Here is a 24,556-nt window from a genome sequence, read left to right as displayed (position 1 = left end):
ACAGCTAACACTTCTACCACGTGCCAGGGGCTGTGCTAGTAAAGCACTATATGTGTGACCTCATTTAATCCTCAAGCTCTAAGAACCAGGTACACTTATTATCCCAACTTTGCAGCTGGGAAACTGGAGGATTACAGGGGTCAAGTAAATACCTAAGGTCATAAAGTGAGCAATCAGAACTAAGACCTGAACCAGCTGATAATCACCACGCTGCTTTTATAATGTCCTTCCCTTTCCCAAAAGCCGGCACTTACCATGGGCCTCTCTACCCTGTTCATAGGCTCCCAGGTCTCCCAGCATTTAACTCCCTGGTCCTAGAGTTTCAGTGGTGTCTGCTGTTAAGCTAAGTAAACCCAAAGGTTCTCTCCTTTACAAGGCTTGCTACATTCATTGCATCTTCAAGTCTTCAAGGAATAAAAACCTTTTAATAAGTAGAACCTTTTAATAAATAAACCTTTTCTAATGAGTTTCCCAGACTAGTAACATCGGACTAAAAACAAAATGAAATCTGCCGAATCTTGATGTCAACAGGAACTACTTCCAGAAAATAATCAGAGTTGCATTTATTGAGTACTAACTGCATCTAAGCCCAGTTTTAAGGGCTTTAAACACATCAACCACTCAGGTCCTCACGATGATCTTACGAAGGTATAGTTATTGACTCACTTTTCAGATGAGGAAATTGAGGTGAGGCTGAGATCCCAGAGCTAATTAGAATAACTAGGATTTGAACTTGGGCAGTTAGGTTCTAGAGCTTGGGGTTATAATACTATTCCAGATGCCCCACATTTCTATTTCTACTACTACCCAGAGTTAGTGCCACATACACTATGAACGATGTAAGAGAAATATAAGCCATAGTCTTTTTCTTAAATTTATGATCTAAGAAAATTTTTCTTAAGGAAAATATTAGGAAGAAGATAATGGTAACACAGTAATTTTGCAGAGTAGACTGCATTTGGGAGCAACATGCAGATAACTTTAGAGCATCTAACTTGGACAGAAAAGAATGATCGGGAAATCGTATTTCCTAGAGCTCTTTGCAGTCATGCATGTAGTTCCACCAAACTACACAACTGTATACCTTGTGCAATTGTTCTATGATATTGCTCCCACATGATTTCACTTGTTTTCAACCTGCCTTTCTTCCTGGCCAGTAAGTTCCTGGCACGTAGGAGGTGATGCCTAAACATTTTCCTTTACGGCCTGTAAGAGGGGAGTCTGGTGTTCTGCAAGCAATTGACACTCCATGAACGCCAGAAGGCTAAGGTGAAAATAAAAGCACCACACGATGATGACTAAGACTATAACATGGCAACATAGGCTGTTTTTAAAATCATAAGTGACATGCAGAAGAATGGATGCTTTCAAAGAAATAAAACATGGGCAAGATCAGAGACTGATGAAATGTATTCATGCTCAAAAAGCGCTAACCCGATGCACAGGTGCCAACTCAGGCTGACATCACTCGGATTGTCAACACTGGTTTTGATCCTTCCACCACCCCCCAATGTGTAAAAGACATTCCTGAAAGGGCATCAGTGTCCACCGGCTTCTGGACGCTGGCGATGCCGTCCCAGTCTCAGCCTCTACCTTCTGCTGCACAAGCACCATGACTGGTGAGAGGGCTTGTGGCTGCCAGCAAAGCTAGTGACAAATCAACGCTTCAGAACATACCGAGGCGAGCTAATTCTGAATTTATTCTACCAACCGTACTTCTAAACTCTACTGCTTTCTTTATTCATAAAACAAACTGGCACCCAAATAAAAACTTATTTCACATGCTTAAGACTTCACTTGTCGCCTAATCAGTATTGACCATGCCACAGAAGTTATACTTTTAAAAATACGTTTAGGCATAAAAAAGGACTGCACACCTGGAGAGCCTCCTGAGACCCAACATCTCACTGTCAAGAGTGTTCCTGGGAAAGCAGAAACAAACATTACACGTGAAGAGAAACAACACAAGCAACATCGGAGGGTCATGTATAAACCAAATACGGTTGAGGAAAAAAAGGATTATTCAATCCAAAGGATAAAAGATATTAAGAATACTTGGAACATTTTAACATGGAAGACAGCAGGTAGACTTTTGGGCAAAGGGGTGGGGGAGAAGAATGCACTCCCGGAATGAAGAGAACATACATCAATTTTTTTCACACTCTTTGATATTAAAAAAAAATAAGGCAAAGATAGAATCAAACACCGTATTTAGGAGTCAAGTGGTACTTGGAAAACCTGGCCCTGACTTCACTGGACAAGCTGAACTTAACCTACTAGGCAGCTGTATTTGCCTGAATTCCGGAAAAGTCTATTTCTCATTAGCAAAACCTCTTAACATAATGAGCTACCTTCTAAAAGGCTCGTTAACGCTTCTTTCTTTGCCACACAGTTCAAAGTATAGGACTTGCTTCTTTCGACCTCTAACCTCTTAATAATGTCCACTCATGCCTGTATTTCAAAGCAGGTACGTTCTTTTATTGCTCTAGCTATGATTTAAATTTGTTCTTATTTGTGTTTTTCATTTTATTATTCAAAACACCTCCTAGGAAACCTGTTCACAGAGACGTTTTATCTGAAGTAGGATTTTATGATTTCAACAACATAATGCTTAGTTTTCTTTCTGCGGGAGGTTTTAGAGTAATAACTTCCCAGTGATTTACTTGGGTTGTCCCACCAACTACAAGCCACAGAGACAGAGAGGTCATTTTTAAGGATCTGGCCTGGACTAATGCTTCCTCAGAACTGCTGTAACACTCAACTAGTTTCAGATCTCTGTTTCCATTCAGTGTTGGCACTAACTGTACCATCACTTTTGCCTCCATTACCTTCTTTGCCTTAGAAGTTTTTATCTTTGATGGGTGACTGATCTGGAAAACACAGGTGATGCTGTAGTAGAGTACATAATTACACTCAAAGATGTCCTTGATTTGATGTCTCTGATCTGCTTTCACATTTTTCCTCCGTTGCCCCTGGTATAACAAGGAATTAAGAACTTGGAAGGATGAAATTCATAGGCCAGTAATGGAGGAGACTCACATCTCAGGGTACACCAATCAATTTAGTTACCATGGCATAGCACAGCAGTTACTCTCAAAGCTAAAAGAATTTTCCCAAATGCTATTTATAAGAGGAAAAGATAGGACAGCTTCTCTTTTGTAAACCACTTTTTAAAATCCTCTGGTCTCAGTGGATCTATTAATGCGTGAACAAAACAGTGTCAACAGTTACTAGTGACTTCTTCGTTCAACTCTGGATCTGCCCCCGCTATTAGTGATTAGCTTATTTCTTGTTTAAGGTGTCTTCCCTGGAGCGACCGCCGCTACAAAGATGGTGAGACAGTTAAGGCTGAGGGAGAATATGATGTTCCACAAAGATCGAGCCAGGGAAACTGTGTGTGGGAGGCGTAGACAAAAGAGACGTTCTTGCAGGATTCTTTACAGGAGTCCAGCTTCAGAGTCTTACAGTGAGGTGCCCTTCCATAGAACCCATGACAGAAAGGAAGGGTGAGGGCAGTTGGGAGAAAAATTAGAAAGAGAAAAACCAAACATCCAGCTTAGTATTTTATGAACTACAAGAAGTTATGACTTCGTAGTTTACAATATGACATCCTTAAAATGGCAAACAAAGATCAGATTAATAAGGAAAAACAAAGATGTAAGAGTATCAGCGATTTACTTCACTGCAGTGATAGTACTGAATTTTTTTGCAATTCACCACGTAGAAATTACCTAAATTAGATTTAAGTGGCACTCCTGAAATGCCACATTAAAGCAAAATGGCCCAGACAGCCAACAGAGTAACATACTTGGCCGAGCCACGTAAGCAGTTGTCACTTTTATCCGTGCGGTCTACAGCCATTATGGGACTTGCACCAACAGCAGTGCTGATCATGAGTCACGAATGAATTCTAATAGAAGATCTGTTAGCACATAATCACAGCTTGTAAGAGAATTCATACCTGACAGCTTAAAAACACATTTTCCTGCACTTATCAAAAACAAAATAATAGAAACAGAGGTGTCTCCATCTATGAGAAGAATATGTACCTTTTTCTTTTGGCGCTACCAGCATCCGAGGTGGCTGAAGAAATCATGCTGTCTCCATCCTCAATGTCGTCCCTCCTGGCAAGCTCCTTCTTCTTTGCCTGAAACAGAGCAGACCCTGGGAGTCAAGCTCACCCTGCTGAATGCTCCCAGAATATATGAATATTAAACAGCTAGACGTATCAGATTTTCTTAGAAAAAGACAACCATATGCAAGATGCACAAAATTAAAGAGTCAGTAAACATATTTTTCAATAACCCAGTTTAACAAAAGCCTACATGACCTACAGAAAAGTAGGTTAAAAACTGGATCCAGAGGGTTGACGAATCAATACACTAGCTCAACTGCAAGACTACAAAGGCACAGTCTTGTTAAAAGCGCTGAGGCAAGTCGTAGGGGTGTCCTGCCATTTTTACATAACTCGAAGACAGTCTTTGGTACCCTGGACTTCTTCAGCGACAGTGGGGCTAAGAAGAAAGTTTAACGTGAGAGGTGAAAGAAGATCTACTTTCAACACATGCATTTTTAAAGACCTTCTGCCAAACAGCTGAAAGTCCAACCATCGCAGACTTAGGGAACGCACGCACAGTGCTGAAAGGAAATACGTGAAATGCGCAGCATCGATGCCAGGATCGACTACACAGAATGAAGATTCTCCAGGGGAGCTAAAATTGCTTTCGTTGCTTCCTTGCTCTGAGTTTCTCTTTCCAGAAAGATTCTACCCAAAATTGAGACACAATTTGTATTTCATATCTATGCCTTTCTTCAAAACCCCTAGATCACCCATGACTTCCCATGCCCACTAAGACATGCTCTCAGAAAGGATCTGATACATTCTTGAACATTGTACAATGATTAATTAGCTTTAAGACGTTCTTTCTCCTAGGACCAATCCTACCTTAACAGACACAAAGTTTAGAGCCTAAGAAATAAAATCTAAGTGATAGAGTATTGTCTATGACTGGAGGGAAACTTCCTGAGGACCCTAAAATTACTCCGCAGGCACAAATCCCTGCTCCTTCCACTCACAAAGCTAACCCAGGCTAAATTATTATTATTATTATTTTAAAGATTTTGTTTATTTATTTGACAGAGATAGAGACAGCCAGCGAGAGAGGGAACACAAGCAGGGGGAGTGGGAGAGGAAGAAGCAGGCTCCTAGCGGAGGAGCCTGATGTGGGGCTCGATCCCAGAACGCCGGGATCACGCCCTGAGCCGAAGGCAGGCGCTTAACCGCTGTGCCACCCAGGCGCCCCACCCCAGGCTAAATTATTATTTCTACTCTACATGGTCCTGACAACTCTAAAAAAGTACTCAGCAGTACTTGTGGTTGAAATAAATGATGCGATAATGCTGGGAAAAATCACGCATCTCAAAAGTACACACTCAAAGTTTGTAAAATTATTTCAATTATACATACCACAGCTAAGCAAATCCAAGGAATCATACCTGCATGACCTGCTGCAATTTCAGAACTCGCTTGTAGATGGCTGAATTGGGAACATTATAGCGTTTGGCATTTTCAAACATTAAATTCAGATCACACTCCAAATGATCTAGAGTTTCATATTCTTGGTTCTTTAGCTTTGTCCTGTGAAAGACAAACACATGGCTACAATTTACCATTATGAAAATGATGAAACACCCTTACTGAAAGTCCAGTACAAAAGTCCTAACAAGCACTAGCTGACCTCTACTGGTGATACTGATGAGAGAGCTAGAAAGGGCACCTTCAAGATAGAAAGGGGGCAAAAGCACCATTGTATTTAGGCAGTATGACAGTCTACCTGAAAATCCAGAAGAACAAAACATATAAGAAGTAATAAGAGGACGTAGGTGCCAAGGTGGTCGATTACAAAGCAAATATATTAGCAAAAAACCCTAATGGAAAACTTCTGTTAGTGGTTAACATGCAAACCCGACTAAGAGAAAAAAAATCAGGGAGGTTTTAAGATACCTTAATGAACCATGGTGATCTAGCCACTTCTGAAAATAAGAGGCCATTCCAGTTCATGAACGTTAATGAAAAGAGAATGCACTCACAACACCATGAAAGGGGATCTATATGTGTGTACATATATATGCACACATATATGTATACATATACACACACACACACAACAAAGAGGTCGTAAGACGGTAAATGAGAGGCAGATACGTCAGAGCCCACTCACTACTTTTCTTCTAATACAAACACTTGTGACTAATTATGATGGCTTAAAATTGACATTACTTATTTTACTTAAAAGTCTTAAGAATTCTGGTATCTTTCAGACACTATGGCTACTGCTAATAACAACTCTCATAAAGTCCCTTATACATTTTAAAGATTTATTTATTATTTGAGAGAGAGAGAGAGAGGACAGAGCATGAGCAGGAGGGGCAGGGTGAGAGAGAATCTCAAGCAGCCTCTGCACTGAGCACAGAGCCCAACGGGCTAGATCCCAAGACCCTGAGATCACGACTGAGCCGAAACCAAAGTGTCAGATGCTTAACTGACTGAGCCACACAGGCATCCCTACAGTTTTTTTAAAAAGATGTATTTATTTATTTGAGAGAGAGAGAGAGTGCACGGGAGTGTATGCAGGGGGAGAAGGGCAGAGGGCGAGAGAGACTCTCAAGCAGACTCCCTGCTGAGTGGGGAGCCCGAGGCAGGGTTCGATCCCACAATCCTGAGATCATGATCTGAGCTGAAATCAAGAGTCGGATGCCTAACCAACTGAGCCACCCAGATGCCCCACGTCCCTCATAGATTTTACACAAAGTGAAAAGTCACAGTTTGCCCTAACTCTGTAGGCACATAGGATGGACTTTTAAATCTTTTGACTAAAGCACTTGCACACCATATGCAGATTCCATGCACTGCTTAAAAAGATACGAATGTCTGAGAACATCTCGGGAGTGAAGCAAACAACTACGCACAAACTCAGCTCTCAGTACCAGCCTACGTGGCTCGCACCCAGAATTTAAATTACAGCCTCAGACTTATTTCTGCTAAGTCTAAGAGTAATGTGCTGAGTATTCTCAATATCCACCAAGAACAGACGTGGAACTCAAACTTATAAATGACAATCTATAATAAATCTGCACATATTTATCAGATCGATGCTCGTCAAGGTTGGAGGGGGGCAGGATAGGCACAATGGGAAATAAAAGATGGGGATGATAAGCCCCAGCACAGTGGAAGGTGGCATATGGAGCCACACTGTCTAGCTCCTGCCCACTCTTTCATTTTTCTTTTTTTTTTTTTAATTTTAGAGAAAGAGAGCGAGAGAGCACGTGTGCATGGGGGGTAGGGACAGAGAGACAGAAAGTCCTAAGCAGACTCCTTGCTGAGCGTGGAGCCCGAGGTGGGGCTCGATCCCAGGACCCTGAGATCACAACCTGAGCCAAAATCAAGAGTCAGATGCTTAACCGATTGCACCACCCAGGCACCCCTATTTTTGTTGCTTTTGATGACACTGAACTATCATCCTTCTGCCAACAAATCTTCCTAGGACTGTGCTGTAGAGTGCATTAGCCACTAGCCACATGTGGCTATTTAAATTGAAATAAAATTTAAAATCTACTTCCTTCTTTACACCAGCCACGTTTCAAGTGCTCAACAGTCACATGTGACTAGTGGCCACCATAGTGGACGAGGCAGAGGAAACGTTTCCACCATCATAGGAAGTTCTATTGGGCAGCACTGCTGTAGATTTCCATGTTGCTCTGATGTAGAGACAATGGAAGGTCGTCCAGCTCCTGTCAGGCACCACAGGCCAGGTGTCCTGGGAAAGGAGGTAGATAAGCCATGCTGAAAGCTGACACTTCAGAACTCTAGCGTGCTACCGGCTAGGCCTCAGCCACTTCTCTATTCCTCACACTCCCCTACCTGTGTGCCAGACAACTGTCAAGAAGTAAATTTAAAAAGGGAGAAAGGTGCAGAATTACTGACTTAACCAAGCAAAGTTTCTATTAGAAAATTCTAACTTAGAAGAAGGTTGTAGGCAGGTGATTAAGCTGGCTAAGAATATGTCTTCCCTTACACTAAACTCATTATTTAGACTAAATTAAAAAAGACTGAGAGAGAAAAGAAACTAAGGACAAAAACTGTTGAGTTAATGGGGCGCCTGGGTGGCTCAGTCGTTAGGCATCTGCCTTCGGCTCAGGTCATGATCCCAGAGTCCTGGGATGGAGCCGTGCATCGGGCTCCCTCCTCCGCGGGAAGTCTGCTTCTTCCTCTCCCACTCCCCCTGATTGTGTTCCCTCTCTCACTGTCTCCCTTCAAATAAATAAATAAATAAATAAATAAAATATTTTAAAAAAATGGTTGAGTTAAAAGGGAACCTCTCAACATCTATAAGACTGTCACTATTTTTTCCAAGGCAAAGAGTATAAAAGACAAATTTCCAGGCTATTTTCTTAATGAATAGCAGCTTTAATTTCCATGATATTTTAAGAGGATCAAATAAACTGACTTTCTATATCTTATTTGGGCACAAAACCTCCAAAGTTGGCATTAAGTAAAAACACCATAAATTTTACTGATCAAATGATGAAAATAGAAGTTATAAATGCAAAACCATGAAACATATGCTGTTAGCAATCTTATTTCATAGAATCCAGCAAGTATAAGCATTTTAATTCCTACTATTTGAAAGGTTAGTTATCTGTCCTGATAAATACCAGCTTACTCTGATTTTGCCCAGTTAGGATATATTTTTACCTTGTTGCCTGTATCTGGGTATACAGAACTTAACCTGCACTGTGAGAGTTACGATATTACTTATTTCCTATTATTTTTAATGATGATGCGGTGGTTTCAGTATTCTGTCTGAATTCCCAATGGTTGATTGATAATTTATTTAAAGTAGCCAGCCTGCTGCCTGCCTGCCTTCCTTCCTTCCACCCTCCCTCCCTCCCTTCCTTTATTTATTCATTTAAAGTAGGCTCCATGCCCAATGTGGGCTTTAACTCATGACCCCGAGATCAAGAGTTGCATGCTTTACCGACTGAGCTAGCCAGGCGCCCCAGATGACTGTTTTAAACAGAAAAGGGAAACCGAGATGAACCATCTTTCAGGCACTGTTCCAGCTAATGGATTCTCTGAGAGCTGCCTATGCTTATTCTGGGGGCTCAACTTTAGATACAAAGTTTAAAGAGTTAAACTGTTGTAATTAAAATATCAATAAAAAGCATAAGCAGAAAGATTTTTGTGCTTTGCTCAGTTGTATGAAAATGAAGTCAGTTTTGAGCTGCATGACTCTTTATAGTCTATAATCTGACACACAAATGCCCAGCTGGAATAGCTTTTGTTTATTTGCCTCGACTCTATTACAGTACAGAGAATATCATTTGTATTTAATCAAATTTATTTCTTACTTTTTATATACAAGTGATATTCAAGACATACTCTAGACATGTGAAAATACTTTTACCTTTAATATCTTATACATTTTAGCAAGGAGATAGATGTGCAGGCTCAACCACAAGAAAATGGATTTCTACTGAGTAATGTAGAAGGCATCTTACCTGATCTGTTGTAGGGATATGGGCATTTTAATTTGCTGATAATAATCAGGGTATTTTTTCTTTGAAGGCAAATGGAAAAAAGGTTCAGCTATTAGCTGCCCTTGGTTATTCCGACAACTCCTAACTGTGTCATAAAGCTGATAAAAAGGATTTGAAACATCCATAAATGAAGTAATGCTCTCTGCTTCTGACTCTCCTTCTTCATAACGTGCAGCTAAAAAAAAAAAAAAAAAAGACAAAAAAGGTATTTATAAGGAGAAAAAAGAACCATACTTTAAAGCTCTTTTAACAACCTTCCAGAGTAAGCTTTGTATGTTTGAAAATACTTATTTAAAAGAAGAGTTTTCAGCCCTCATTAAAGATGCTGTTAGTTGTGCTTAATAGAATTGTATATTTACTTAGAGAAATGTTACATAGAAACAGGATAAAGTGTTACACACAAAAAAATGTTATACTGTTTTTTAAAAGTTAGTTTTAAAAAATAGTTTCTCTTTTTAAACGGGGCCTTCTTCAGGGACTCCGTGCTACACGTGTTTGGCCAAGAAAAAAGCAAGTAGCCATACACAGATCTCAGAACTAAAGCAGCAGCACGTACTTTAGGGCAGCATAAATGTATACTGATATTGGGCTGATACTGGTAAATCAGGTTTTGCTTTAAGTCTCTGTGATTTTGCTCCACTGATCTACAGCAACCCTTAAGAATGATTTCTTCCCTTATTGAGAGAATTTTTAGGTAAAAGCTAATCATAAAAACACCAAAACAAAATGCAATCATTTTTACAGAAAAACAAAATACACTCTTCATTTCCCTAAAATTTTCAACAGTGTATAAGGACCATAATTTAAGTTTTTCTTGATGGATCTGTATAATCAAAATCGCTACTGCTCCTGGGCTAGGAGCGACAATCATTTAGTTAAGTACTTAGTTACAGTGTTAAGAGATGGACAGGCACCAGTCTCTGGAGAGTTGAGAGGATGTGGATCTCAGCACGGAGCCAGAAGCAAAGAGAGGATCCGAAACTCGTCTTCTCTGACCCTACTACTGCTGATCTTCTCCATAAAGAGCTTGCACATATTTAGTTGGATTTATATCTAGATATGTTTTGTTGCTATTGTAAAGTGTACCTTTTAAAAAATTGTATTTTCTTTTTGTGGCTGATTCCAGAAATGAAACAGATTTTTGTATGATCTTATATCTAGCACCTTATTATTCTCATTAATTCCAATAAAGACCTGTACAGTCTTTTGAGTAAAAAACTCAAAAAACAATCTTTCAACTGCAATTCTTATAGATCTTCTTTTCTGATTCTTACTCCCTCATTGTCAGTATCGGCTGGCTAGTACTTTGACCAAAAGAGGTGGCATTTTCACTTATGGTAAAGGGAATGCTGCACATATTTCTCCACTAAAAACAAGTGCTCTTTATCAAGTTAGGAAAGATCCCCTTCTATTTCTAATTTGTTAAGTTTTCATCATGAATGGGAATTGAAGCATTGATCAAATGCATCTGCTGAGCCAATGATACAGCTTAACTAAGTGTTAACATAGTGAATGATACTTTCACTTTTCCGAATGCTGAAGTGACCTAGTATTCCTGGAGTAACCCAACTGTGTCATCATGCATTATCTTTTATATATGCTGCTAGATACAGTGTGCTTCTTTTCATTGAGTTTGGGTATCTAGGTTCTATCATTTTTACAGAATGAACTAGGGAGCTCTTTTTCTATTCTCTGCAGGAGTTTGTATATAATTCTGTTCCTTGAATGTTTGGTCTGGTGTTTTCTATGGGGAAAGATTTGTAATAATTTAATTTCTTTAATGGTGATAAGACTAATCAGTCTTTCTATTCTTGAATCAGTTTTAGGCATTTATCACATTCTAGGAATTTGCCCATTTCATCTAAATGTTCAAATTTGTTTGCGTAAAGCTGTTCATACATTCTTTTTAATCTGTATGCTCCCTCTTTCCCCTAATATGTTTTATTTGTGCCTTCTGTTTCTTTCTTGATAATTTGCCTACTCTATTAATAGTTTTAACAGAAAAGCTTTGACTTTATTGATCTTTTCTACCATAGGTTTCTTTTCTAACAAATTCATTTCTGCTCTTGGCTTTCTTTTTACCTTTACTTCTAATGTCTTTGCTTTTATTCTCTCATTATTTACTTATGTTGGATGCTTATTAGTTCATTGACTTTTTTTCTTTAATTCATTTGAGAGAGAGTAAGAGTGAGAGAGATCACAGAGGGAGCAGGAGAAGCAGACTCGCTGCTGAGCAGAGAGCCTGATGTGGGGTCAATCCCTGGACCCTGAGATCATGACCTGAGCTGAAGGCAGATGCTTAACCGACTGAGCCACCCAGGCACCCCTAGTTCATTGACTTTAAGCTGCTTTTCTAAACAGACACATTAAGACCTGTAACTTTCCTTCCAAAGTACAGCTTTAGCTTTTTGTCCCCACTGTTTTGATATGTTATTTTCATTATTGCTATTGTTTAGTCTCAGGTCATTAAATTTCTATTATAATTTTTCCTTTTTAAAAAGAGAAACCCAAACATTTGGAGACTTGTATTTCCTGAGTGTTTGGGTTTTTAACTTTTACCTTTTCAAGATTAGGTGCTTATCATAGCTGTGTTATGGTCAGAAATACGTCTGTAAAATACCCAACTTTCAAACTGGTTGAAATTTGTTTCATGGCTAAGTACATGATCAGTTTTTGTGATTGTTCTACAAGAATCAGAGAAGAACATGTATTTTCTAACTGCAGAATATTTGCCTGTTTATATCCATCTTGTTGTGTTAGCTAATAGCTTATCCAAGTCCTAATCCACAGAACCTGTGAATATTACCCTATATGGCAAAAGAGACTTTGTAGATATGATTAAGTTAAGGATCTTAAACTTGGGAGATGATCCTGGATTAAACTGAGCACTAAATGTAATTGCAAGGGTCTTTATAAGAGGCAGGCAAGGTAAAGGAGAAAGGAGATGGGATGACAGATAGAATGGGAGTGCTGCCGCTTTTTTTTTTTTTTTTTTTAAGATTTTATTTATTTATTTGACAGAGAGAGACAGTGAGAGAGGGAACACAAGCAGGGGGAGTGGGAGAGGGAGAAGCAGGCTTCCCGCTGAGCGGGGAGCCCGATGCGGGACTCGATCCCAGGAGCCTGGGATCGTGACCTGAGCTGAAGGCAGACGCTTAATGACTGAGCCACCCAGGCGCCCCAAGGGAGTGCTGCATTTTGAACAGAGAGGAAGGAGCCGTGAGCCAAGGCATACAGGTAGCTTCTAGAAATTAGAAAAGGAGAGGAAACATTTTATCCCCTAGAGCCTCCAGAGAACACTGGCCTGCCAACAACTTGATTTTAGACTTCTGACTTCCAGCGTCAAAGAGAATACATTTGTGTTGTTTGAAGCCACTAAGCTTGTGGTAATTTGTTTTCACAGCAATAGGAAACAAATACACTTGTGAGAAATATACTTTGTGTACTCAAATCATCTCTGTTTCATTGGTCTTCTGGCTACTCATCTAGCAATGGAAAGCACTGAACTCCCACTCGAGGGCAATGTTTTCACTTTCTCTGCTGCTTTCTATCTGCTTGTTTTACATATTTTGAGTTTTATAATTTATCTTCCTGATGAAATAAACCTTTTATAATTATTAGGTGAATCCTTTTTATCCTTGGTAATGCTTTCCGTTTGAAAGCCCATTTTATCAGAAGTCAATGTAACTATCCTTTGGTTATTATTTGCCCCGTGAATCTTTTTCCATCCTTTTACATTAAACTTTCCTGTATTTCTACATTTTAGATGTGGCTCTTGTAACCAGCATACACCCTGATTTTTAAAAATATCTAATCTAAAACTGTTATAATTGGCAAATTTGGGTCATTAACACTGACGTGATTTCTGATAGAATTTTTGGAGTTGTTTTTCTCATCTTTATGCTTTCCATTTGTCCCGCTTTTTCTGTTTCTTTTTGCCTTCTTATTTCGTTTTTGTGGGGGAGGACTGAAAGGTTGATCTGTTTTTCTGATCCTATCCCCCACCCCATTTCTGTTCTTAGAGGGACTGCAAGTGGGTGCTCTTCTCTACCTGCTCTGCCGCCTCGCCCCAGGCTGCACAGTGTGGTTTGTCTCTAAAACAAATCACCTCAAGAAGACAGGCCACGCTTTCTGAATTCTTATGCTTTCTTTCCATGGGCTCTTTCTTGTCACTCCAAGATCATCAGTTATTCCTTCTTTGCTATTTTCACTGTGCCCTACCCCAAAGTTGTTTCCAGCAGCAGGAAGCAGAAAACAATTGGATGAGAATCTTGACTAAACCAAGGATAAACAGCTGTGTAGAGCAGCCTCAAAGGTCCACCACACACAAAGTTGACTGGCATCTACTTTGTTTTAATAGCTAAGGTTACTAAGTAAGAACCCTTTTGTGACAAGGTACTATTTATTAGAAAAAAAACCAATAAATACTTTTTAGGCGGGTCTTCCTTCAATTTGTTATGCTACTTACAAGGTTAATGAAGTAACCAAATGTTAGAAGGAAACCTAAACATAACATGTGTGTCACTTTTATAACGAGCGAAAAACAAAGCTAATAAAAACAAATTTTCCTTCAATTTTTGCTAACAACAGACCTGATTTAAGTTAAAAAAATTTCTGTAGATGAGTGTCAAAAAATTAAGTTCACATGCTAATAAGTAGTCTATAGTAACTATGAAACTTCTATAGAAGACTTAGTAGAAAATAAGACACAGGTGGAAAAATCTGTCCTCAAACTTGATTATGAAATCAGAAGATATGCCAGACTAATTTCATGAAACAAATTTTATCTGTACATACAAAAATTATCTGTAGTAAAATAAAGAACACTGTATCACACTACAGAGGAAGACAATGAAATCAAACATACTTCTACAGCTGCTCTTCGCTATTTAATGGACAGAGTACTTTTACATGGATTTTATTGCCCAATGCCCTTTGTTGGACTTGTTTAAATGTCAACTGACTATGCTCCTCTGATTGTAATTTACATCTATCTTTAAATCAGAAGCTCCAACCGAGAAGAAATTATAGCCTACTGAAAATATAAGCCAGTGGCCTGGAAATCTAAGATGGCGTGAACGTCTCCCTCGGGTTTCCCGACGGCATTACTTGTACTCATTATTTATCATTATACGCTTGAAACCAGGATCTGCTAAGGCCAGCAAACCAATTGTTTTTACAGATTTAGATACAAGCTATAACACAAAATAAGATTTTGATAAGTCTGCCAACCAAAGAGTGCAATCAGAACACAACAAAACAGCATTTACTCCAAAACCTGACGAACTCCCAGCCAGACCAAAGTTACTGTAATTTTCCTTCATCAGAAGATCCACTGAGAAGGCATTAACAAGTCACGACCTAACGCCTACCAGCTAAAGCAGCGTCCTCTTCACTTTCTGAGCCATACTGAAGAGCCATGGTAATTGCTGACAAACGACCCCCTTGGACCGTTCTTTTATTACTACAAAGAAAAACAAGCAATCAGAAGACACAGAAAGATGTTATAATAATTTGGTTACTTTACAGGAAACAGAAACTGTTAACAAAGCATTCACATCAAAGAAAAAGAATTTCTATTCAACTGTGTGCTCAACTTATCATCGTACTTTTTATAGTCCCCATAATCAATCTTAGCCAAGACCAGTTTTTTTTCTCTCAAAAAAGAGGGAGTGGTGTAGAAAGCCTAAATAAAGTAGGCTACTTGCAATTGTGTGTTGTTTAAATGCAGCACTACTCCTTATTTTATAAAAAATAAAGATTCACTCATCGTTACTGGTTAATTTTCTTCTAAAATGTTCATATTCTACAATGAACACAAATTCTATTTTGAATACAAAATCTTTCAGTATTTTACCACAATTTATTTTACTGGAAATACTAAAAACTACCTGACAGATAACTTCTGCTTAAGCATTTTCCAGCAGTCAGGTCAGGCTGACTATAAGCACCTCAACATTTTAAATAACATATTTGATAACAATTCTCATAATAACCCAATGATACCCCAAAGAATTACTTCATGATAGCCATCAGGCAAAAGTAGTAAGCCTAGCCTCATAAACAAGGTCAGTTCTCAGACTAAACACACTCACTCTCTCACCGGTAATACTTGCTAGTGGGATTTCTCTCTTCAAGGCTGCCTTTACTGTGCGAAGGACCTGTCAGCCTGGCTGTAGCCAAATTTGATGGAGTCCTATCCAGAGATAAGATAAAAAAAAAAAAAATAAAAAAAAAAACTCAGAAAACTGACAGCTGAAATCAGAATGCTGGGTAAACAAAAAGGAAGCAAGTATTTTTTTGTTGTTGTTTCTAAGTAGAAAGGCTCAAATATTTCTAAGCCATTACTGTACAGCAGGCTTTGTTCCAAAACCTGAGGACTCTGCCGAAGAGAATGGACAAGGGCTGGTCCTGGAGAGCTTTTGGTACCTGCAGTGACCAAGGATCTGGTAATGAAGGAAATGTCAGGGTCAGAAGAAAGCTTCGACAGCAGCCACCCCAGCTTCCATTTCTCAGAGGAGGAAATGGAATCCCAGAAGTAAGACTTGTTCAAAGTCCTAGGCCTTGCACAAGATGAGACTTCAGATCTCCTGATATCTGGCTAAATGCTCTTGCTGCCAATATAAATATATACTATTATATATTACACACAAATATCATGATACTGTGTATATGCTTATCATATATGATATACATTTATATGTAATACATGTTACATATAAATATGAATATACATCTATATAGCAGTAAGAGTAGATAATAGTGTTTAGCCTCAAAAATCGTTTTGTTTTTAATTTTTTTTAAAAGATTTTATTTATTTGTCAGAGAGCACGAGCAAGCGAGCACAAGCATGGGGAGCAGCAGGCAGAGGGAGAAGCAGACTCTCCTGCTGAGCAAGGAGCCCGACAAGGGACTCGATCCCAGGACCCTGGGATCAAGACCTGAGCTGAAGGCAGACGCTTGACCGACTGAGCCGCCCCGGCATCCCCAAAATCATAAGCTTTCAGCTATAATGAAGGGGCTGAGTCAGAGTTATATCTATTCTCTTCAGCATCACATTATCAACTGTAAATATAACTTTCAAATGCAACATACATCTTGTTTTCCACTGCATTGATTCCACTAGCTAGAAAATTTGGCAAATAATAAAGGCATAAGGGTTTTAGACATTTATTTTTTTATTATTTTTTAGGGATTTTGTTTATTTGAGAGAGAGAGAGAGAAAGCACAAGCAGGGAGAGGGGCAGAAGGAGAAGCAGGTTCCCTGTTGTGCAGGGGGCCTGATGCAGTGTTCGATCCCAGGATCCCGGGATTATGTCCCGAGCCGAAGGCAGATGCTTAACCGACTGAGCCACCCAGGCACCCTGATGATAGACATTTTAAAAACATACCTCATTCGAAGGCTTGACTTAGCCATTTCATGATGTTCAATTTCTGCCTTTTTCATATAAAATATTTTTTTTATAGAATTTGCATCCTGTCAAGATAAAATTACTTGGTTTAGGAAAAAATGGACAGTTTAAAACGCCCTTGGTCATGCACCTGACACTTTCTATGGCACTCTTTCATTTGGAGTAGGCTTCTATTTACCACCCATATAGCTGCATCCTCTAACCTTTTCACCACCTTTGAAAACATAATCACAATTATACATAAGTTAAAAAGCCTTCTAGCTCTTTCATAATTAGTCAAGTAATGCACAAAGATCTAACAGTGAACAAGGAAAAATGGGTGAAAATACAATGAATTCTGTGTCCACTGACCTAAAAACTGACAGAAAGATACACTTCTAAGATTAAAGACTACGCACACACATTTAGGATGAATGTACTTGCTTAAATCAATAGCATATTAATATATCAAATATAGTTTCCCTTCTAAAATTTATTTTAGGGAAAATAATCAGACCAAAAAGTATAATCTTAATTGCATCAACAAACCATTGGCACTCTATTGTTAATATCCTATCAAAGACTAAGAATACAGGAACTTCACAGCTCATTTTTTTTATTTTATTTTATTTATTTATTTGACAGAGACAGAGATAGCCAGCGAGAGAGGGAACACAAGCAGGGGGAGTGGGAGAGAAAGAAGCAGGCTCATAGCGGAGGAGCCTGACATGGGGCTCGATCCTGGAACGCCGGGATCACGCCCTGAGCCGAAGGCAGGTGCTTAACCGCTGTGCCACCCAGGCGCCCCCACAGCTCATTTCTGATTTTCACTCAAAGTTTCTTAAAAGATGAAAGTTTATTAAAATGTGAAAGGTTAACTACCGGAAGCAACTATATTTGAGGGAGCATCCTGAAAGTCTAAATGATTTTACTCCCGAAAGGTTTTCTGAGACTCGTCTGCTAAATTCCCAAAGACATATTAGTTCAAGAAATGTCTATAAGCAACTGTGTTACAGGACTACAAAATTTCTAGGAGAGAATTGCAAAGCAATGAGTCATTTCACATTGTGTGTTGCACTACAGAAACTGCTTTTTATATCTATGAAGTTTAAAGGAGAGACTAAACCAATATTTAACTAAAAAGTAGATCAAAAACAAGCCTTATATCTGGCACAAAGATAAACATGTAAACGAATGTAATAGAACTGAGATTCCAGAAGTAAACCCATAAACCTCCAGTCAACTGATTTTCAACAAGGATGCCAATGCAATTCAATGGGGGAAAGAACAGTCTTTTGAATATAAGGTGCTGGGACAAATGAATATCCTGTGTAGAAGGATGACTGTAGATCCCTACCTCACACCTACCTGAGGTATACAAAAATAAATTCAAAATGGATACATTTAGATTTAAGGGCTAAAACTCTAAAATTCTTAGATGAAAACAAAGCTGTAAATCTTTGTGGCCTTGGATTAAGTAATGCTTTCTTATGTAAGACACTAGAAATACAAGCAACCAAAGAAAAAGCAGATAAACTGGACTTAACAAATTAAAAACTTTGTGTCAAAGGACACTATCATGAAAGTGAAAACAAACCACAGAATGGGAGAAAATACTTGTAAATCATATATCCACTCTAGTGTCCAGACTATATAAAGAAATCGACCAATTTAACAATAAAAAAACAGGTAACCCAATTAAAAAAGGGTAAGGATCCGAGTAAGAAGTTTTTCAAAGAAGATATATGAATGGCCGATGCACAAGATGTTCAACATCACTCATCATCAGACAGATGATATTCGACACACAATGAGATACTATTCACACCCACAAAGATGGCGATCGTAAAAACAAAAATGGAAAACGTGTTGGTGAGAATGCGGAGAAATTACACTTGCACATTTCTAGTGCTAATGTGAAATGGTACAGCTGCCTTAGAAAACAATTTGGTAGTTCCTCAAAAAGTTAAATATATAGTTACCATGTGGACCAGCAATTTCATTCCTAGGTATATACCCAAGAAAAATGAAAATACCACGTCCACACCAAAACTTATACGTGAATGTTCACAGCAGCATTATTTATAATAGCCGTAAAGTGGAAACAACCCAAATGTCTAGCAATTGAATAGTGGGTAACTAAAACATGGTATATAAATGTAATGGAGCATTACTTAGCAGTGAAAAGAATGAAGAAGTGATACATGCTGCAACATGAATGCCTTAAAAGCATCATACTCAGTGCAAGAAGCCTGTCACAAAGGACCACATATTGTATGATTCCATTTATATGAAAAGTCCAGAATAGGCCAATTCAGAGACAAGAAGCAGGCTAAAATGGGAAGACTGGGAGCAAATGGAGTGACCGCTAATTGACTGTGGTCACGGCTGCACAACTCTGAGAATACACTAAAAACTACTAAATTGTACACTTTGAGTGTATGGTATGATGTGAATTTCATCTCAATAAAGCTGTTGTATAAAACTGCAGGCTCTAAGTTAAGGTATCTACTCTTATCAATGAAAACAACAACAGCAAAAAACTAACCTTGAATACTTGAGAACCAGGCTCATTATAAGTTTTGGCATTTTTTGCGAGAAGATCTATATCTTTGGCCATTGCATGAATACTCTTGTAGCTTCCATTCTAGACAACAAAATAAAGCAGTTCCTCTTAATTGAAAGTTAATCAGCATGAACTTTAAAAAAAGAACTCCACATATTTTTAAATTCTCACCATATTCAAAGACTTTATTGGAAAATACAAATGCAAACAATACATAAAGTCATTTTCTCTTTCATAAACTATTACAATTGTCCATTTACACACAAGTTTTTGAGCTAGGTAACAACTAGAGCTATGTTAGTTTCATGAAAACTTATAATTTTTAAAAGTTCGAGTAACGTAAAAGTTGTTTAATTCAGCAAACACACAGTGCTTACTATGTGCCAAGCGCTGTTCTAAGTGCTTCATGAATACTAATCCACTAAGGTGGACTTAAGGGTGTGAAGTAAAACTCCTCTAGTTTTATAGACCACTAGATAAAAAAGAGGTTAAACGTTTTGAGTACCTACTATGTACTAGGCTCCATATTAGAGCCGTCACATCTTAAAACTCACTCAATCCCAAATAATCCAGAGAGACTTAGAACCGCCTTCAATTTCAAAGAAAAGGAAGGAGGAAGACACTCTAAGGAAAAGGTACGCATGATTAATGAGAAAGACACAGAAACGAACAGACACACTCTAGAGAGAGTGAGAAAACCAAATTAAGTGGAGTGGAGGGTTGGGGAAGGTAGACCCATAAGCACAGGCTGTATTGGTTAAGGACAAATGCGGCAAAATCCAGACAGTCAGGCAAAGGAGAGTAGCTGGTGACTTGCCAAGTGAGGATACCCAATATCTGAGCACTCTCTGTTCATCTTTTTTTTCTTAAAGATTTTATTTTTAAGTAATCTCTACACTTTACATGGGGCTCGAACTCACAACCCCAAGATCAAGAGTCGCACGTTCCACTGACTGAGCCAGCCAGGCACCCCTGAGCACCCTCTTTATTTGGAAAAAATTCTAGTACAGGTGGTAAGGAGGAACCTACCTTCCACAACAGAGTGTAACAGTAAGTGGATAATAGCACTGCCAGCAGCCTGGCAGCGAGGGAAAGGGGAGATAATTCATGCTTGAGTCTTGAGAGACTAAAGCAAAGGCAAGGGAAGAGAGAAAATGCATTCCTAACTCCTGCACAGGGCAATAAAGCAGAGGGGAACAGTGGGCCTCCAGGAGCCACAGTGGCAAATGACACTGGGAACAGCACTGGCACCACAAAGAGACTGGGCATGACCTCAGCTGTGCCATCATGTCCCTGAGTTCTGCCTACGTCCCTAAGGCTAGTTCTCCTGTCTGCCTTCCCAACAATTCCATGAGCTATCCGGTACTCTTTTCATGGGTTCCTTCTACTGGAGTTATTCAGAGTTGGCTTCTGTTGCACAAGAACTGTGATTTGCTAGCGGAGGCACTAGAAAACAAGTGACAAGGCTCTGGGCTGTGGAATAGAAAGGAAGAACAAAACAGGAAGAAAGCTATGGTCAGGAAGCAACATACAGAAAGGACTAGAGAGCCTTTCATCAGAGAAGTAGGAAAGACTATTAAAAAAATTTGGACATAAGAGGACAAGATCTTGCTTAGGGTGGATGGCAAAAGGAGGTGCTTCTATGGGGCTTTTGGAAGGAAGAACAGACAAGATAAGGAGAGAAGTCTCAGAGAGAAGGCTGGGGTAGGGATATCTAAAGATCTGATTTGAATTTCAGTATTACAAAAACATCTTCCCCCAAAGTAGATGTTAGGAACCCAAGGGATTTAGGATCTAGGAGACTCATTATCAGGAGCAGCTAGGGATCTGCCTTAAAAACCAGGTGATACATTAGAGAATCTTAACATTCTGACATAAAGAATCTTAACATTCTGTGAAAGAGTATTATGGTACCAGTAATTACTACATTGTTACTCTTTACTACTCTTCTAGAATTTTAAAGCCAAGGAAGTTTCTCCCTCCTGGCAAACCACTTGCCTTCAGTCTCATTTTTCAATGAGACCATGTGACACATTAAATTTTCCTTTTTGTTTTATCTACTGGGAGCCCCAAACCCTCCTTACTCTGGGAGGGTCATTAACTCACACTGACCAAGGCCACATCCCATAGGTGCTCTGTGAGGTGCCTCACATACATCATCACTGCCCCCTCCAAGCCTGCAAACTGGTAACACTACACCCAGCATAGAGCAGAGGGAGCAGGCAAGTCACCTGACCAAAGTGACAGAGCTAGTAAGGAGCAGAGCTAGGAAAATAACCCATGTCAGTCCAACTCTAAAAACTGTATTTCTGGTAAGCTTTAGCTCTTTCTCCCTACACCCTCCTTAACCTCTAATTATCAAGTTTTAAATTTCGTCATTCATTCACTCAATAAACATCTACTGAGCACCTACTCTGTGGAGAGGCAGTAATAGTGCAGAGGTTAAGAGCACAGACTCTGGAGCCAGAATGCCTGGATTCAAATCCCAACTCTTGTCCTTACTAGCTGATGGCTTGGGCCAGTGACTTACCATCTCTGTGCTTCGGTTTTCTCATCTGTAAAACAGGAATAATAACAGTATCTACCTCATGGAGTGGCTGTCGGAATGAATTAGCTAATACATACAAAGCACTTAGAACAGAGCAGGCACCTAGCAAAGCCAGGTGAGTGTTAGCTGCTGCTATTGCTGGAGATACAGGGAGGAAGGCACTCGCAGAGAACGAAGTCTCTGTTTGCACTGACCTTACACTCTAACATACACTGAAGGTAACTTATTCTGAGACATCCTAAAACTATTCAGAAGCAGATAAGATAAACAACAAAGCTTTATTGCTAACGGGCCCTTCGCAACCAGAAACGTCTATGCCCAAGTGCTTTTTAATTTTTGTCCTAGGAGCAGGATTTACTAGGCCAATGAAAATTCTGCTTTCCTCCCTATAGATAAAATGCAAAAGGGACACTACGCTACCTCCTCCAAAGCTATAATCAGTTAAACCACTCTAACCTATTTATTATATTGCTAATAACCCCTTACAAAGACATCTGCTTCTGTTTTCTAAAAGCTCCTAGAAAAGACCTCAGGCTGATCTGCCCTAAACCATATATGGTTACATATGATCATCTTCATACCTGTATCCTCTGGGCAATGGTCTTGAGATCTATAGGCTCCTTAATTATTGCATAATAGTCTGGATATTGCTGGAAGACAAAAACCAGGCATGCTAAATAAGAGAAAGTATCCAGGTAATGAGAAAACAAGGAAGCACACTGACAATCTGTTCATCAACTGAACAGCTCTGTCAGCAAGGCTACAGACACAGCTGTACAGCATATTGTTTGTTACAGTTGGAGAAGAATTTGATTTTAACAAGCTTCATGAAATATACAAGAGCATGTTGTACAAGTTTGCAGGTGGTATTTGGTAATTACCATTATCCAACAAATACACAGTAATTTAATGTTTTAAAAAACTCTAAAGTCACAGAATCACAAAATTTAAAATTTAAGGTTCCAACATATTTATGCTTGGAAATGAAAGAGAAGAATGTTTTTGAATGTTCTTATAAACTCTTTTAATTTTGCAATCTAAATCACACAATATTATTGTACTTCATATAAAATTATTTTTGTCATTTTTTAAAAAAGATTTTATTTATTTATTTATTTATTAAAGATTTCATTTATTTATTTGACAGAGAGACAGCCAGCGAGAGAGGGACCACAAGCAGGGGGAACAAGAGAGGAAGAAGCAGGCTCCCAGCAGAGGAGCCTGATGTGCAGCTCCATCCTAGAACACCAAGATTACGCCCTGAGCCGAAGGCAGACGCTTAACGACTGAACCACCCAGGCGCCCCTATTTATTTATTTTAAAGAGAGAGAGCCCACGCACGTGTGCGCCCATGAATGGACCCGGGGGGTGGGGGGAAATCTCAGGCAGACTCCATGCTGACCATGGAGCATGACACAGGGCTCAATCTCATGACCATGAGATCATCACCTGAGCCAAAACCAAGGGTTGGACGCTTAACCAACTGAGCCACCCAGGCGTCCCTCATATAAAATTCTTAAGGATCTATACTACATCAGGTTGCAAGTTTGTTAGCTTCATATTTAACTTAAAGCTTCTAGTTATTTTCGTCAAATTAATTTTTTTCAAACTAAAATTAAAGTTAAAGTGAAACTACATTAAAGAAACAAAGTAAAAAGGGCGCCTGGATGGCTCAGTCAGTTAAGCATCTGCCTTTGGCTCAGGTCATGATCTCAGTGTCCTGGGATCGAGCCCCACGTCGGGCTTCCTGCTGGGTGGGGAGTCTGCTTCTCCCTCTCCCTCTGCCTCCTCCTCCCCGTTCATGCTCTGTCTCGGTCTCTCGTTCTCTCCGTAAAATAAATAAATAAAATCTTAAAAAAAAAAAAAAAAAAAAAAGGACACAAAGTAAAATTATAAGCACTTTCTGATTTCTTATCAAATATTAGCTCATCATAAGAAAAGAAGTTAAGTATGTTAGCGGAATGTTCTTGAAGAGTTTCACAAAGCCCACACTGCAGGGACGCCTGGGTTGGTTAAATGGCTGACGCTTGACTTCATTCAGCTCAGGTCATGGTCTCAGGATCGTGAGATCGAGCCCCACCCCCGTGTCAGGCTCCGTGCTCAGCAGGTAGTCTCCTTGAGATTCTCCCTTACCCTCTGCCCCTCCTCTGAATGCACGTGTTCTCTCTCTAATAAATAAAATCTTAAAAAACAAAACAAAGAAACAAAGCCCACAGTGCATTCACTATTCACTGCTCCAAGCCTTTTCTACAGGTTTGGTTCCTTGGAAGAAACAATTGAAGCGGACCAAAAATCAAAAGTTGGTCTACTCTGGGGGAAGAGGTGTGGGTTCTCCAACCTCTTCCAACCTGTTCAAGTCTTGAAGCCCAAACAACAGCAAAAAGCAGGAGGCTACAGCCTTCATTCAGTTACTGGGCTGAAGGCATGATCTCAGGGGCGCTTCCTCTCATC

General features: G+C 39.3%; 1 protein-coding gene across 3 annotated transcripts in view; it reads right to left on the bottom strand.

Moving 5' to 3' along the window:
• The window catches only part of PBRM1 (polybromo 1), a 116,094-nt gene that overhangs the window by 63,156 nt on the left and 28,382 nt on the right, over positions 1 to 24,556 (bottom strand). For all 3 annotated transcript variants that reach the window (XM_040628702.1, XM_040628703.1, XM_040628704.1), the window contains exons 7-14: positions 22,687 to 22,755; positions 19,540 to 19,638; positions 16,992 to 17,077; positions 15,704 to 15,796; positions 14,973 to 15,064; positions 9,562 to 9,775; positions 5,497 to 5,638; positions 4,050 to 4,147 (exon numbers count right to left, since the gene is read on the bottom strand). In XM_040628702.1, the coding sequence (XP_040484636.1) occupies positions 4,050 to 4,147; positions 5,497 to 5,638; positions 9,562 to 9,775; positions 14,973 to 15,064; positions 15,704 to 15,796; positions 16,992 to 17,077; positions 19,540 to 19,638; positions 22,687 to 22,755 (893 nt within the window). The remainder of the gene's footprint in view (positions 1 to 4,049; positions 4,148 to 5,496; positions 5,639 to 9,561; positions 9,776 to 14,972; positions 15,065 to 15,703; positions 15,797 to 16,991; positions 17,078 to 19,539; positions 19,639 to 22,686; positions 22,756 to 24,556) is intronic.

The sequence above is a fragment of the Ursus maritimus genome, unplaced genomic scaffold (assembly GCF_017311325.1).
Source record: "Ursus maritimus isolate PB19 unplaced genomic scaffold, ASM1731132v1 scaffold_14, whole genome shotgun sequence".
Classification (NCBI taxonomy): Eukaryota; Metazoa; Chordata; class Mammalia; order Carnivora; family Ursidae; genus Ursus; species Ursus maritimus.
This window is presented reverse-complemented; position numbering and strand designations above follow the sequence as displayed.